Genomic DNA, 12,771 nt, shown 5'->3' on the forward strand with positions numbered 1-12,771 from the left:
TAATGGCATCCTAAAATATTTACTGACACATTAATGTAGGTTATGGAAACCCAAATACTACTTCTCTCTGATGATCTGTGTATGTAATACTTGGGGTATCTTTTTTGTGTCTGAGGCCCCCCTTATGGAGGTGACAATCAAAATACATTAAAGAGACATTAAACACTAACTAAATGCTAGATAGAATGATGTATTCAAAGCATGGTAATAATAGGCAAAGGAGTCCTTTTTTAAATTAATTGTTTAAATATTGGGGAAAAAAAGTGTAAAGATTTAGGGGCCGATTTATCATGCCCCGTATGCAGCCAAATGCCTCTTAATGTCTTAACACCGCTGCTCCTTAACTCGTCTGCCACCTCTGCGGCGGTGGACAACAGTCAGCCCGATCAAATACGATCGGGTTGATTGACCTTCCCTGCTAGCGGCCGATTGGCCGCGGATGTGCAGGAGGCAGCATTGCACAAGCATTTCACAAGGAATGCTTGTGCAATGATAAATGCTGACAGCGTATGCTGTTGGCATTTATCGATGTGCGGCGGACATGACCTGATACAGCGGATCAAGTCCGCTCGCACTTTGAAAATTCGGCCCCCTTGGTGTCCATAAAACAATGGGTACTACCATAGTGTAACCCAGGTTTCCTTTTTTTTCTGTGGCCAAATTAAATGAAATGGGGACAAAATAAACAATTAAAGTGTATTATATATATACAGATTTGTTTTTACTACACATATTTAATCATTTCATATTACAATTGTATTGTGTTTAATGTCCCTTTAAGATACATCATAAGTAATTGCAAAATGGAGAACACAGGTTGTTTAATTGACCAAGACAACACAAGCCCACCCCCCAAAACACTTGCTTTGTATAGTGCTCCTTTTCTTACCGATTTACGGAGCGCAGGAAACTGCTGGACTTGCAAAGAGTCATTCAGAAAAACATGCATCGATGTTCGCACCCACATCACCGGGGGGCAAGAATCCGCAAAACAAGTCAATGCAAAACAACCACAAAGAGAGGCAAGGCAGAGAGGTAGACATGACTTCAGTACATCAATGCATGCAAGAAATAACCAACTGCAGGTACAGCGGCCAGGTCAAGCAAGAGGCAACACAAGCTTTCTAACAGCATAGTGAGGTGCAGAAGAAAAGAGTATATACAATATAATCCAAGGCAGAAGGAAGGCGCAAAGCAAAAACGGAAAAGCGGCTAAGTTTGCAAGTCATACACAAGAAAAGTCATAAGCGGTTGCATAGCAAAAGTGCAGTCATAATGACATTTGCTTCTAGACTTGTGGGTTAATAGTGTTGAGTTAAACTCTGGCTTATCACTGCAATTTAAAGTGAAAGTCAACCCTAGCGTTTGTGAAACCCTAGGGTTGATTATTGAAGCAAATAAAGGGGACTTTCATTCATGAAGTATAACGTACTTCATGTAGAATGCTCATTTAATTGTTTCAATCGATCGCCGTTCTTAGCTGCTACAGCAGCCCACGGCAAAATAATATTTTGCTAAGAGGTGACGTTTTCACCTCTTAGCCAACAGCTGTGCGGGAAATCCGGCTTCCAAGGGCGCCAAGACAGATTTACTGCATGGCTATTGGCTAAGAGGAGAAAATGTCACCTTTCAAGCCAAACAGCGATCTGCTGTTTCAAAAACGCTAGGATTGACTTTAACTTTATTTTTATAACTATGTAGTCACAATGTTAAAGTATTCCCTTCACTGTTACAGTTGTTAGAATGTCAATTTTGCTACATCCCCTCTTCTGTTACTTTGTTAAAAAGACTCTCACAGCATAACATTTTAAGTAACTTTCTAATTTACTCCTGTTATCAATTTTTATTTGTTCTCTTGGTATCTTTATTTTAAAAAGCAGGAAAGTAATCTTAGGAGCTGACCCATTTTTGTTTCAGCACCCTGGGCAGCGCTTGCTGATTGGTGGCTACACCAATAATAGGAGTAAATTAGAAAGCTGCTTAAAATTGCATGCTTTGGGGTAGATTTATCATAGTGCAACCGGACATGATACGATGTAGCAGGTCATGTCCACTGCACATCGATAAATGCCGACAGCATACGCTGTCGGCATTTATCATTGCACCAGCAGTTCTTGTGAACAGCTGGTGCAATGCCGCCTCCTGCAGATTCATGGCCAATCGGCCGCTAGCAGCGGGTGTCAATCAGCCCGATCGTAGTCGATCGGGTTGATTTCTGTCCGCGGCCTCAGAGCAAATTGGCAAGTTATGGAGCAGCAGTCTTGAGACCACTGTTTTATAACTTCTGCTTCCAGCGAGTCTGAAGGCTCGCACGGAAACAGGGGCATCAAGCTCCATACAGAGCTTGATAAATCGGCCCCTTTATCTGAACCACAAAAGAAAAAAATGGGTTTAATATCCCTTTAAGTTAAAGGGACATTAAACCCAAACATTTTCTTTCATGATTCAAAGACAGAATACAATTTTAAACAACATTCCAATTTACTTGTATTATCTAATTAGCTTAATTCTTTAGATATCCTTTGTTGAAGAAATAGCAATGCTCATGGGTGAGCTAATCAAATGAGGAATCTATGTGCAGCCACCAATCAGCAGTCACTGAGCCTATCTAGATATGTTTTTCAGCAAAGGATATCAAGAGAATAAAGAAAATTACATAATAGAAGTAAATTAGAAAGTGGTTTAAAATTGCATCCTCTTTCTAAATCATGAAACCAAAAATTTGGCTTTCATGTCCCTTTAAAGATGTTTAAATTAATACCAATAATATAGTAGTAATTCTCATTGACTGATAGGGACGGTCCTTTACTGGAAGACTGTTATAAGTTTCCAGAAGACTGAAAACACAAAGCAGGAATTATTCTTAATTTAATGTAATAGGTTTTAAAATAAACTGATTGAAATGCAACACAAATTACTTTAATGTAAGTTTATAGACAAGACTTTTAATTATCTATTATATTTATGCAATAAAAGACACCAGTGGAAAATATACTAGTGGAGAAAAATTATGGGATACAGTCAATTATCTATCTATGGTATTTGTAGTTAAATTTTTTGTTTTATATGTTTTTAAGCTAGAATGGACATGTTTAAGAAACTTACATAAAACAGAGGCAAAACATAAATGATCAAGAAGACAGAAAACATAAAGGCCTAGATTTAGAGTTTGGCGGTAGCCGTCAAAACCAGCGTTAGAGGCTCCTAACGCTGGTTTTAGGCTACCGCCGGTATTCGGAGTCAGTCAGGAAAGGGTCTAACGCTCACTTTTCAGCCGCGACTTTTCCATACCGCAGATCCCCTTACGTCAATTGCGTATCCTATCTTTTCAATGGGATCTTTCTAACTCCGGTATTTAGAGTCGTGGCTGAAGTGAGCGTTAGAAATCTAACGACAAAACTCCAGCCGCTGAAAAAAGTCAGTAGTTAAGAGCTTTCTGGGCTAACGCCAGTTTATAAAGCTCCTAACTACTGTGCTCTAAAGTACACTAACACCCATAAACTACCTATGTACCCCTAAACCGAGGTCCCCCCACATCGCCGCCACTCGATTACATTTTTTTAACCCCTAATCTGCCGACCGCCACCTACGTTATACTTATGTACCCCTAATCTGCTGCCCCTAACACCGCCGACCCCTATATTATATTTATTAACCCCTAACCTGCCCCCCACAACGTCGCCGCCAGCTACCTACAATAATTAACCCCTAATCTGCCGACTGCAAAGCGCCGCTACCTACGTTATCCTTATGTACCCCTAATCTGCTGCCCCTAACACCGCCGACCCCTATATTATATTTATTAACCCCTAATCTGCCCCCCTCAACGTCGCCTCCACCTGCCTACACTTATTAACCCCTAATCTGCCGAGCGGACTGCACCGCTACTATAATAAAGTTATTAACCCCTAATCTGCCTCACTAACCCTATAATAAATAGTATTAACCCCTAATCTGCCCTCCCTAACATCGCCGACACCTAACTTCAAACATTAACCCCTAATCTGCCGACTGGAGCTCACTGCTATTCTAATAAATGTATTAACCCCTAAAGCTAAGTCTAACCCTAACACTAACACCCCCCTAAGTTAAATATAATTTAAATCTAACAAAATAAATTAACTCTTATTAAATAAATTATTCCTATTTAAAGCTAAATACTTACCTGTAAAATAAATCCTAATATAGCTACAATATAAATTATAATTATATTATAGCTATTTTAGGATTTATATTAATTTTACAGGTAACTTTGTATTTATTTTAACCAGGTACAATAGCTATTAAATAGTTAAGAACTATTTAATAGCTAAAATAGTTAAAATAATTACAAAATTACCTGTAAAATAAATCCTAACCTAAGTTACAATTAAACCTAACACTACACTAGCAATAAATAAATTAAATAAAATACCTACAATTATCTACAATTAAACCTAACACTACACTATCAATAAATTAATTAAATACAATACCTACAATTATCTACAATTAAACCTAACACTACACTATCAATAAATTATTTAAATAAAATATCTACAAATAACTACAATGAAATAAACTAACTAAAGTACAAAAAAGAACTAAGTTACAAAAAATAATTGTAGATAATTGTATGAGGTTTATGTTTATTTTAAGTTGGGAGTAATTTTGAAACATAAAATAAAGGAATCATACAAGGCAGAGAGAGTTGGACCTATCAGATCTGTAAATGTCATGCTGTGTTAACTATAGTAGATTTGAAATCAAGTTGTTTGCAGATGACAGATATATATGACAAGCAGATGAGAGGGGGTTAAATTTAGTAGAGATCCCTTTTCAGCATATGATGCATACTATCCTATTTCTCTTGTGTATATCAGCTGTCAGCTGAAGGAGGTTTGCCTTCTCTCTGAGAAAGAGACAGCTGCATTACATGCCCGCACTTCTTTGTCATAATCAGCCTGGACCGAGCACACGGACCAGGCACTTCAGTGGGCTCACAGTTTATAAATGAGCTGCATGTCTCATTCAGTATGACTCACTGGTTAGATCTGAACAAGAGTCATCATGTCACTGACGCCAGTCGTTTAGTGCCACTCAATGCAAAGCTCTTGCCAGCGTACATCAATTAAGGCCACTCAATAATTGCATGACCAGGCGAGCAGCATTAGAATATGTCATTCATGCAGGCACGTGCTTAGCACCAATAACTTACTCTCTGTGTCCAGCACAAGTGACAGAACAAACAAAAACACAAAAGAGGAATATCATTAGTAAAGATCAAAAATAGATAATACAAGGTGTGCGTAGAGAGCAGTGCAAGAGTACTGGATGATAATGAGAGCAGTGTGAGGGTGATGGGTGTGAGGTGATAATGGGAGCAGTGTAAGAGTGCTTGGTGTGAGGTGATAATGAGAGCAGTGTAAGAGTGCTTGGTGTGAGGTGATAATGAGAGCAACGTTAGAGTGCTGGGTGTGAGGGGATAATGAGAGCAGTGCAAGAGTGCTGAGTGTGAGGTGATACTTAGAGCAGTGTAAGAGTGCTGGGTGTGAGGTGATAATGAGAGCAGTGTAAGAGTGCTTGGTGTGAGGTGATAATGAGAGCAATGTTAGAGTGCTGGGTGTGAGGTGATAATGAGAGCACTGTAAGAGTGCTGGGTGTGAGGTGATAATGAGAGCAGTGTAAGAGTGCTTGGTGTGAGGTGATAATGAGAGCAACGTTAGAGTGCTGGGTGTGAGGGGATAATGAGAGCAGTGCAAGAGTGCTGAGTGTGAGATGATACTGAGAGCAGTGTAACAGTGCTGAGTGTGAGGTGATAATGAGAGCAGTGTAAGAGTGCTGGGTGTGATGTGATAATGAGAGCAGTGTAAGAGTGCTGGGTGTGAGGTGATAATGAGAGCAGTGTAAGAGTGCTGGGTGTGAGGTGATAATGAGGGCAGTGTAAGAGTGCTGGGTGTGAGGTGATAATGAGAGCAGTGTGAGAGTGCTGGGTGTGAGGTGATAATGAGAGCAGTGTAAGAGTGCTGGGTGTGAGGTGATAATGAGAGCAGTGTGAGGGTGCTGGGTGTGAGGTGATAATGAGAGCATTGTGAGAGTGCTGGGTGTGAGGTGATAATGAGAGCAGTGTGAGAGTGCTGGGTGTGAGGTGATAATGAGAGCAGTGTAAGAGTGCTGGGTGTGAGGTGATAATGAGAGCAGTGTAAGAGTGCTGGGTGTGAGGTGATAATGAGAGCACTGTGAGAGTGCTGGGTGTGAGGTGATAATGAGAGCAGTGTGAGAGTGCTGGGTGTGAGGTGATAATGAGAGCAGTGTGAGAGTGCTGGGTGTGAGGTGATAATGAGAGCACTGTAAGAGTGCTGGGTGTGAGGTAATAATGAGAGCACTGTAAGAGTGCTGGGTGTGAGGCGATAATGAGAGCAGTGTGAGAGTGCTGGGTGTGAGGTGATAATGAGAGCAGTGTGAGAGTGCTGGGTGTGAGGTGATAATGAGAGCAGTGTGAGAGTGCTGGGTGTGAGCTTATAATGAGAGCACTGTAAGAGTGCTGAGTGTGAGGTGATAATGAGAGCAGTGTAAGAGTGCTTGGTGTGAGGTGATAATGAGAGCAGTGTAAGAGTGCTGGGTGTGAGGTGATAATGAGAGCAGTGTAAGAGTGCTGGGTGTGAGGTGATAATGAGAGTGTAAGAGTGCTGGGTGTGAGGTGATAATGAGAGCAGTGTAAGAGTACTGGGTGTGAGGTGATAATGAGAGCACTGTAAGAGTGCTGGGTGTGAGGTGATAATGAGAGCAGTGTGAGAGTGCTGGGTGTGAGGTGATAATGAGAGCATTCTGGGTATAGGGTGGTATTAAATACAGGATGAGAACAGGGGTTTATGGTGTTTCATTTGAGAACAGTATAAAGAGTTCTGGGTATGATATTGAGATTATTGTAAGATCAATAAATCCCCCAAGGTCCACACCATGGAAGTCTGTTTGTGTTGTTTGCTCGTACCTCTTTCTTAGCAGCGCACTGAAGTCCAGTTCTCCAGCTTCTTCCGCACCATCTCCACTGCAGAGGGAGAGAGACAGAGTAAATAAATCATAATACAAAAGTCTGACCTTTCTCAGGACCTGCTGGGAATTCTGATACCTGTGGGTCTTGTCTGGTACCCTGCCCCTATAGGCAGTGGCGTCTCTAGTTGGAGTAGATTGCCAGTGTGATCCACTTGTGTGCCCAGTGTGTGCCAAATTTAGCAAAGCACTTGTGGCCATAAATTTTGCAAAAAATATATGTGTGCAACACATTAAAAAATAGTTTTTTTAATACATCACTACTATACCATTGTCAAAACATAAAGGAATGTTGAATTTCAGCTTGGTGTAGAATCAATTCCAGTTGAGGAGCTTATTAAGATTTAGGTTTTGCCTAAAATTCGATATAAAACTCTCAGTAGATATATGAAGATTCTGATATCTTTTCTATGAAGAGACTGGAAAAGAATCTTCCACCAATCTGAGTCTGACACAAAGATGTTTGAGAGTTTATTAAATTTTAAAAAAATCTTCAATATTTTTTGAACAAAATGTTCTATTAAAGGGACATTGTATACTAGATTTTTCTTTGCATAAATGTGGTGTTTTTATAAAAATGTATAGTTTTGCTTATTTTTAAATAACATTGTGCTGATTTTCAGACTCCTAACCAAGCCCCAAAATTTTAGATGTATACTGATCTATACGGACTTCAGACTGCTACTGTTTTTTGTATAATAGGTCTTTTCATATGCAGGGGGGGGGGAGTCTCTGCTCTCAGTCCCTTTCAGTGGGTGTCCCAGGCTAATCTCATAAACAGTGCTAAATTGGGAGCTTCTAAGTTTTTAAAAGGTTTTATATTGGATTTTTTTTATTTTTTATATCAGTATCTCTGCATATTCTTCTTTATAGTAGTGTCTATTACATGCAGTTATATGAAAATTGGTGTATACTGTCTCTTTAAAGTCTATTGAATGTTTTAGATACATGCATCTCATGAGTTTATCAAAGAAAAAATACCATGGGGCCGATTTATCAATGTCTGGCGGACATGATACAATGTAGCGTATAATGTCCGCCAGACATCGCTGAATGACGACAGCATATGCTGTCAATCAACCCGATCGTATGAGATTGGGCGGATTGATGTCCGCAGCCTCAGAGGCGGCGGAAGAGTTAAGGAGCAGCGGTCTTAAGACTAAAGGCTCGCACGGAAACAGGGGTATTTGGGCCATGATAAATCGGCCCCCATGTATGTGTCAGTGTTGCATTGGCTTAATAATGTTCTGCGGTTGAGAAATAATGCTCAGGTTATCCTGTTCTTCCTATGTAATTCTCAAAGTATTAATTTACCAAGAACTCCAAAACACCAGCAACATCAGTAATCAACATCTTACTCACAAAGAAAAAGGGCTTGTTCCCACTGAGTCGCAATTGGTTTTGCTCAAACTTGCAAAATGAAAAACATGCTGTCGGGAGACATCATGCTCACCGACAGTTTCCAAAGGTGCTTTTTCTACCATTACGTGCAGCGGGGGTCCAGGTGCCGAATACTATTATGTGTCCCACAGAAAATAGGCAATGCAAGCTTTCCTCTTTTTAAATTTATTTTTCTATGCAATATTTAGTGCTGCCCAGGGACGTGCACTCATAGGAGGCAGGGGAGGCAGTGCCTACTCTGCCATATGTGGCCAAAGCTTAATTAAATTTTAATTAAAACAAAAAAAAAGTCCCCCAAAAAATATTTTCCCCCATGTAATGCTATGGAGAGGCAGGTACAGGAACGCTTCTCTCCATTGCAGTACATGGGTCAAAGGAAAAGCTGTGCTGCAGCGCCACCTGTGTTCTGTCAATATATTAGCAGCAAAAATTGGGACCAATAGGAGGCACCCCTCTTGATGCCTCCTAGCAAGTGAAGGATATATAGATTAATCAGAAGGAGGCTGCAGTGAGCAGGGTCATGTGACACAACTGGAAGCTGAGGTAACCTAAGAACAGATGACACCAAGCAGAAGAGTAAAGTAGTATTTTACATCTCTTGTGATTCACAAATTGTGTTCATATACAGCTCATTAACAGGGGGGACAGTAAGTGAGCATAACCCGATACTGACAGGAAGTCAAATGGTCAATTCAAATTTAAATCCATAATTTAAAACCCAGAGTTTGAAGTTAAGTGTGCAGTGTCCACATTATTTAAATTAAAGTTTTTGACATTGAATATTGCTAAGCCTCCCTTTTTCATGGTTATTTGATTTAATTAGGTACAAACTACATATATGTTATGTCTGTTCAGTCAGAGGATGCAGTATCTATTTTTATTTTTCTCTGTGTCTCCATTTATTTAAAGACTGCTGTTAACTTGTAATTCACAAATCAATTAATAGCTGTTGCATTGTGTTTTTAATATGTGCTGCTTTTATACAAGTTTATATTAATAAAAAGGAGATAATGAGTTTTTAAAAAAATATATGTAATTATTGCAGTTAAATGTTTTTAGAAATAATGACACTGTAAAGTAACTGGTTAAACACATAGTCAAAGGGAGAAATTTTAAATTAAACTTTCATGATTGAGGTAGAGCATGCTATTTTATTAGACTTTTCTAGTTATTTATATTTTGAGAATTAGCATCAACTGTTACTGGCCCCATGTCAGCAAATCAAATTAGTTTTAGAAAGGAACATGAAAGTCATAATTACATTTCCATCATTCAGATAGAAATTGCACAAAAAAATAAATAAATAAACTTTATATTTTACTTTTATTATTATGTACTTCATTCTTTTGGTATCTTTTGGTGTCCTTTGTTGAAGAGCATACATAAGTGGGATGTGCACGTGCGTTTCTTGAGCACCATATTGCAGCAGCTGTGTTGGCAGTATTGATAACTTGTCCTTTGTGTAAAACTTGTATGGTAAATTATTTCTATTTGTACAATACAGTAGTGAGTAGAGAAGAGATTGTGTATCATTCTAATTACTTAGTAACTGGCACTGTGCCACAGAATTGTGTGAGTGTGTATGTGAGCAGAGTGTGTGTGGGTGTCAGTGAGCAGAGTATGTGTGCTTTATTCTCCAGGTAATCAATACATTTCCGATGAGCTGGTGCTTTAGTGCAGTGTTTCTCAACAATGGTCCTCAAGTACCCCCAACAGGCCAGGTTTCATTATAGCTGAATCAGTGCACAGGTGAAGTAATCAGCTGATCAGTAACTCAATGGTTACTAACTTGCTCTCACCCATCACCTGATTATGTCACCTGTGCACTGGTTCAGCTATCATTTAAACCTGCCCTGTTGGGGGTACTTGCGGCCCTCTGTACATGTGTTTCTCCGGCGTATCATATCTAGTGCCTCACCAGCCTCTGACCTCATCAAACAATATTCAATGTCAAAAACTTTAATTTAAATAATGTGGACACTGCACACTTAACTTCAAACTCTGGGTTTTAAATTATGGATTTAAATTTGAATTGACCATTTGACTTCCTGTCAGTATTGGGTTATGCTCACTTACTGTCCCCCCTGTTAATGAGCTGTATATGAACACAATTTGTGAATCACAAGAGATGTAGAATACTACTTTACTCTTCTGCTTGGTGTGATCTGTTCTTAGGTTACCTCAGCTTCCAGTTGTGTCACATGACCCTGCTCACTGCAGCCTCCTTCTGATTAATCTATATATCCTTCACTTGCTAGGAGGCATCAAGAGGGGTGCCTCCTATTGGTCCCAATTTTTGCTGCTAATATATTGACAGAACACAGGTGGCGCTGCAGCACAGCTTTTCCTTTGACCCATGTACTGCAATGGAGAGAAGCGTTCCTGTACCTGCCTCTCCATAGCATTACATGGGGGGGAAAATATTTTTTTGGGGACTTTTTTTTTTTGTTTTAATTAAAATTTAATTAAGCTTTGGCCACATATGGCAGAGTAGGCACTGCCTCCCCTGCCTCCTATGAGTGCATATCCCTGATATATATATATATATATATATATATATATATATATATATATATATATATATATATATATATATATATATAAATATATATTAAATGCTTTGGATATTTATTATATAAAAATTAAATTAATTCTCCAAATCACACTGCCTAGTTCAAAACTCACACCACAAATAACTCCTGTGTCTTTCTCTCTGGAGGTGATCACAGGTAAGCAGCGCTGGGGCTAAATTAAAATGTTATAATCTAAGGTTGGGTTACCATAGCAGCGAGCTTCAACGCCAGTTGAAAGCGTTATTACAACTTTAACTTAAATGGAAACCGGGTACAGTTATAAACCCCCAAATCCGGAAATACAAAATCCAAACTTATTCTAAAATCTAAACTTTTTAAATAATATTTTTTTTTAAATAAAATTATCAAAAAAAAAATTTCCCCTGCCTGTAAGTCAATATTATCTCCCTGTGTCTTTGTTGTTTTTTTTTTTGTGTTCTAAAATGCAAATAGTCTATATTTATTTAAAACAATAACTATTAGCTTTCTGATTACGGTAATGCACTTTTTTCTGATGGTACTATGTATACAAAAGTATTAAAAATGATATAAAATTACCTTTAGGTTACATGTATAAGCAGTGTTGTGCAGGGTTCAAGTTGAGCAGGAACGCATGGGAACGGAGTTCCTGCACTATTTTTGCAGGAGGAACTAAGTTCCCTCTGGACAGAGAACAGAAATGCTTCAGTAAACACTGCTGCTACTGAAGGAAGGAGCTGGAGCATAGTCTGGTTAGAAGGATAGTGAGATCCTCTAGTAATGGGCAGTAACACTTCCTACAATACACTAAATACAAGCCTGTCAGCAGCCCTGTTGTGTGATCATCCTGCACTGTGTGGGACACATGGTGTTTACATTTCTGTGTGGCTTGCTCTGGGGTTATTTAGCTCCCCTCAGCAGGAATAGGACTATTGCACCTTACGTGGGTGAGACTCTGTGACAGAGGAGTCGTCTCAGGCCCAAAAGCAACCATTCAACCCTTCAATTTGCTTTCATTAACCAAAGTGTATAGATTATATACATATAAATACAGTGTGTGTGTGTGTGTGTGTGTGTATAAATATAAAACAATATTAATTGTGAGGGGGGGTGGAAGTATTGGTGAGGTCCCACACTTGTTTTTGTAGGACTTGACCCCTGGTGTTGTGTAAATATTGTCTAATTGACATAAGATATTGTTGTTTACACTTAGTTCCATCCCCTCTCCAAACTGTCCCATTTTGCAGATGCAAGCATTCCAAAATAAAAACTATTCTGAAATCCAAACCTTTCCTGGTCCAAAGCAGTTTGGATAAATGGTTTTCTACCTATATTAAAATGGAGCCATAAACTACTTTTAGCTGCCAGACACTTCTGAATCTTACAGCTCCATTTTTACCGAATTAATGGAAACAAACCCTAAGGGGCCGATTTATCAAATGTCAGGTGGACATGATTCGCTGACATTGCTAAATGCCGTCAGCATACGCTGTTGGCATTTATCATTGCACAAGCATTTCTGGTGAAATGCTTGTGCAATGCTGCCCCCTGCACATTAGGCACCAATCGGCCAATAGCAGGGGGTGTCAATCATCCCGATAGTATCTGATCGGGATGATTGCAGTCCGCCACCTAAAAGACCGCTGCTTCTTAAATCCTGTTTCTGGTGAGCCAGAAGGCTCGCACTTAATAAGCAGCATCTGCAGCATGATAAATCGGTCCCTAAGTGTCAACCCCCAAACCAAGTTCCTTCTGCACTCAGTGAGCCACATCTAATGATTCACTAAAC

General features: G+C 39.4%; 1 protein-coding gene across 1 annotated transcript in view; it reads right to left on the bottom strand.

Annotated features, from left to right (window-relative positions):
- Positions 1-12,771, bottom strand: part of MYBPC3 (myosin binding protein C3) — a 202,124-nt gene that overhangs the window by 120,946 nt on the left and 68,407 nt on the right. The window contains 2 exon segments of the mRNA XM_053720336.1: positions 5,198-5,200; positions 6,971-7,027. Of these exon segments, the coding sequence (XP_053576311.1) occupies positions 5,198-5,200; positions 6,971-7,027 (60 nt within the window).

The sequence above is a fragment of the Bombina bombina genome, chromosome 7, assembly GCF_027579735.1.
Source record: "Bombina bombina isolate aBomBom1 chromosome 7, aBomBom1.pri, whole genome shotgun sequence".
Taxonomy (NCBI): domain Eukaryota; kingdom Metazoa; phylum Chordata; class Amphibia; order Anura; family Bombinatoridae; genus Bombina; species Bombina bombina.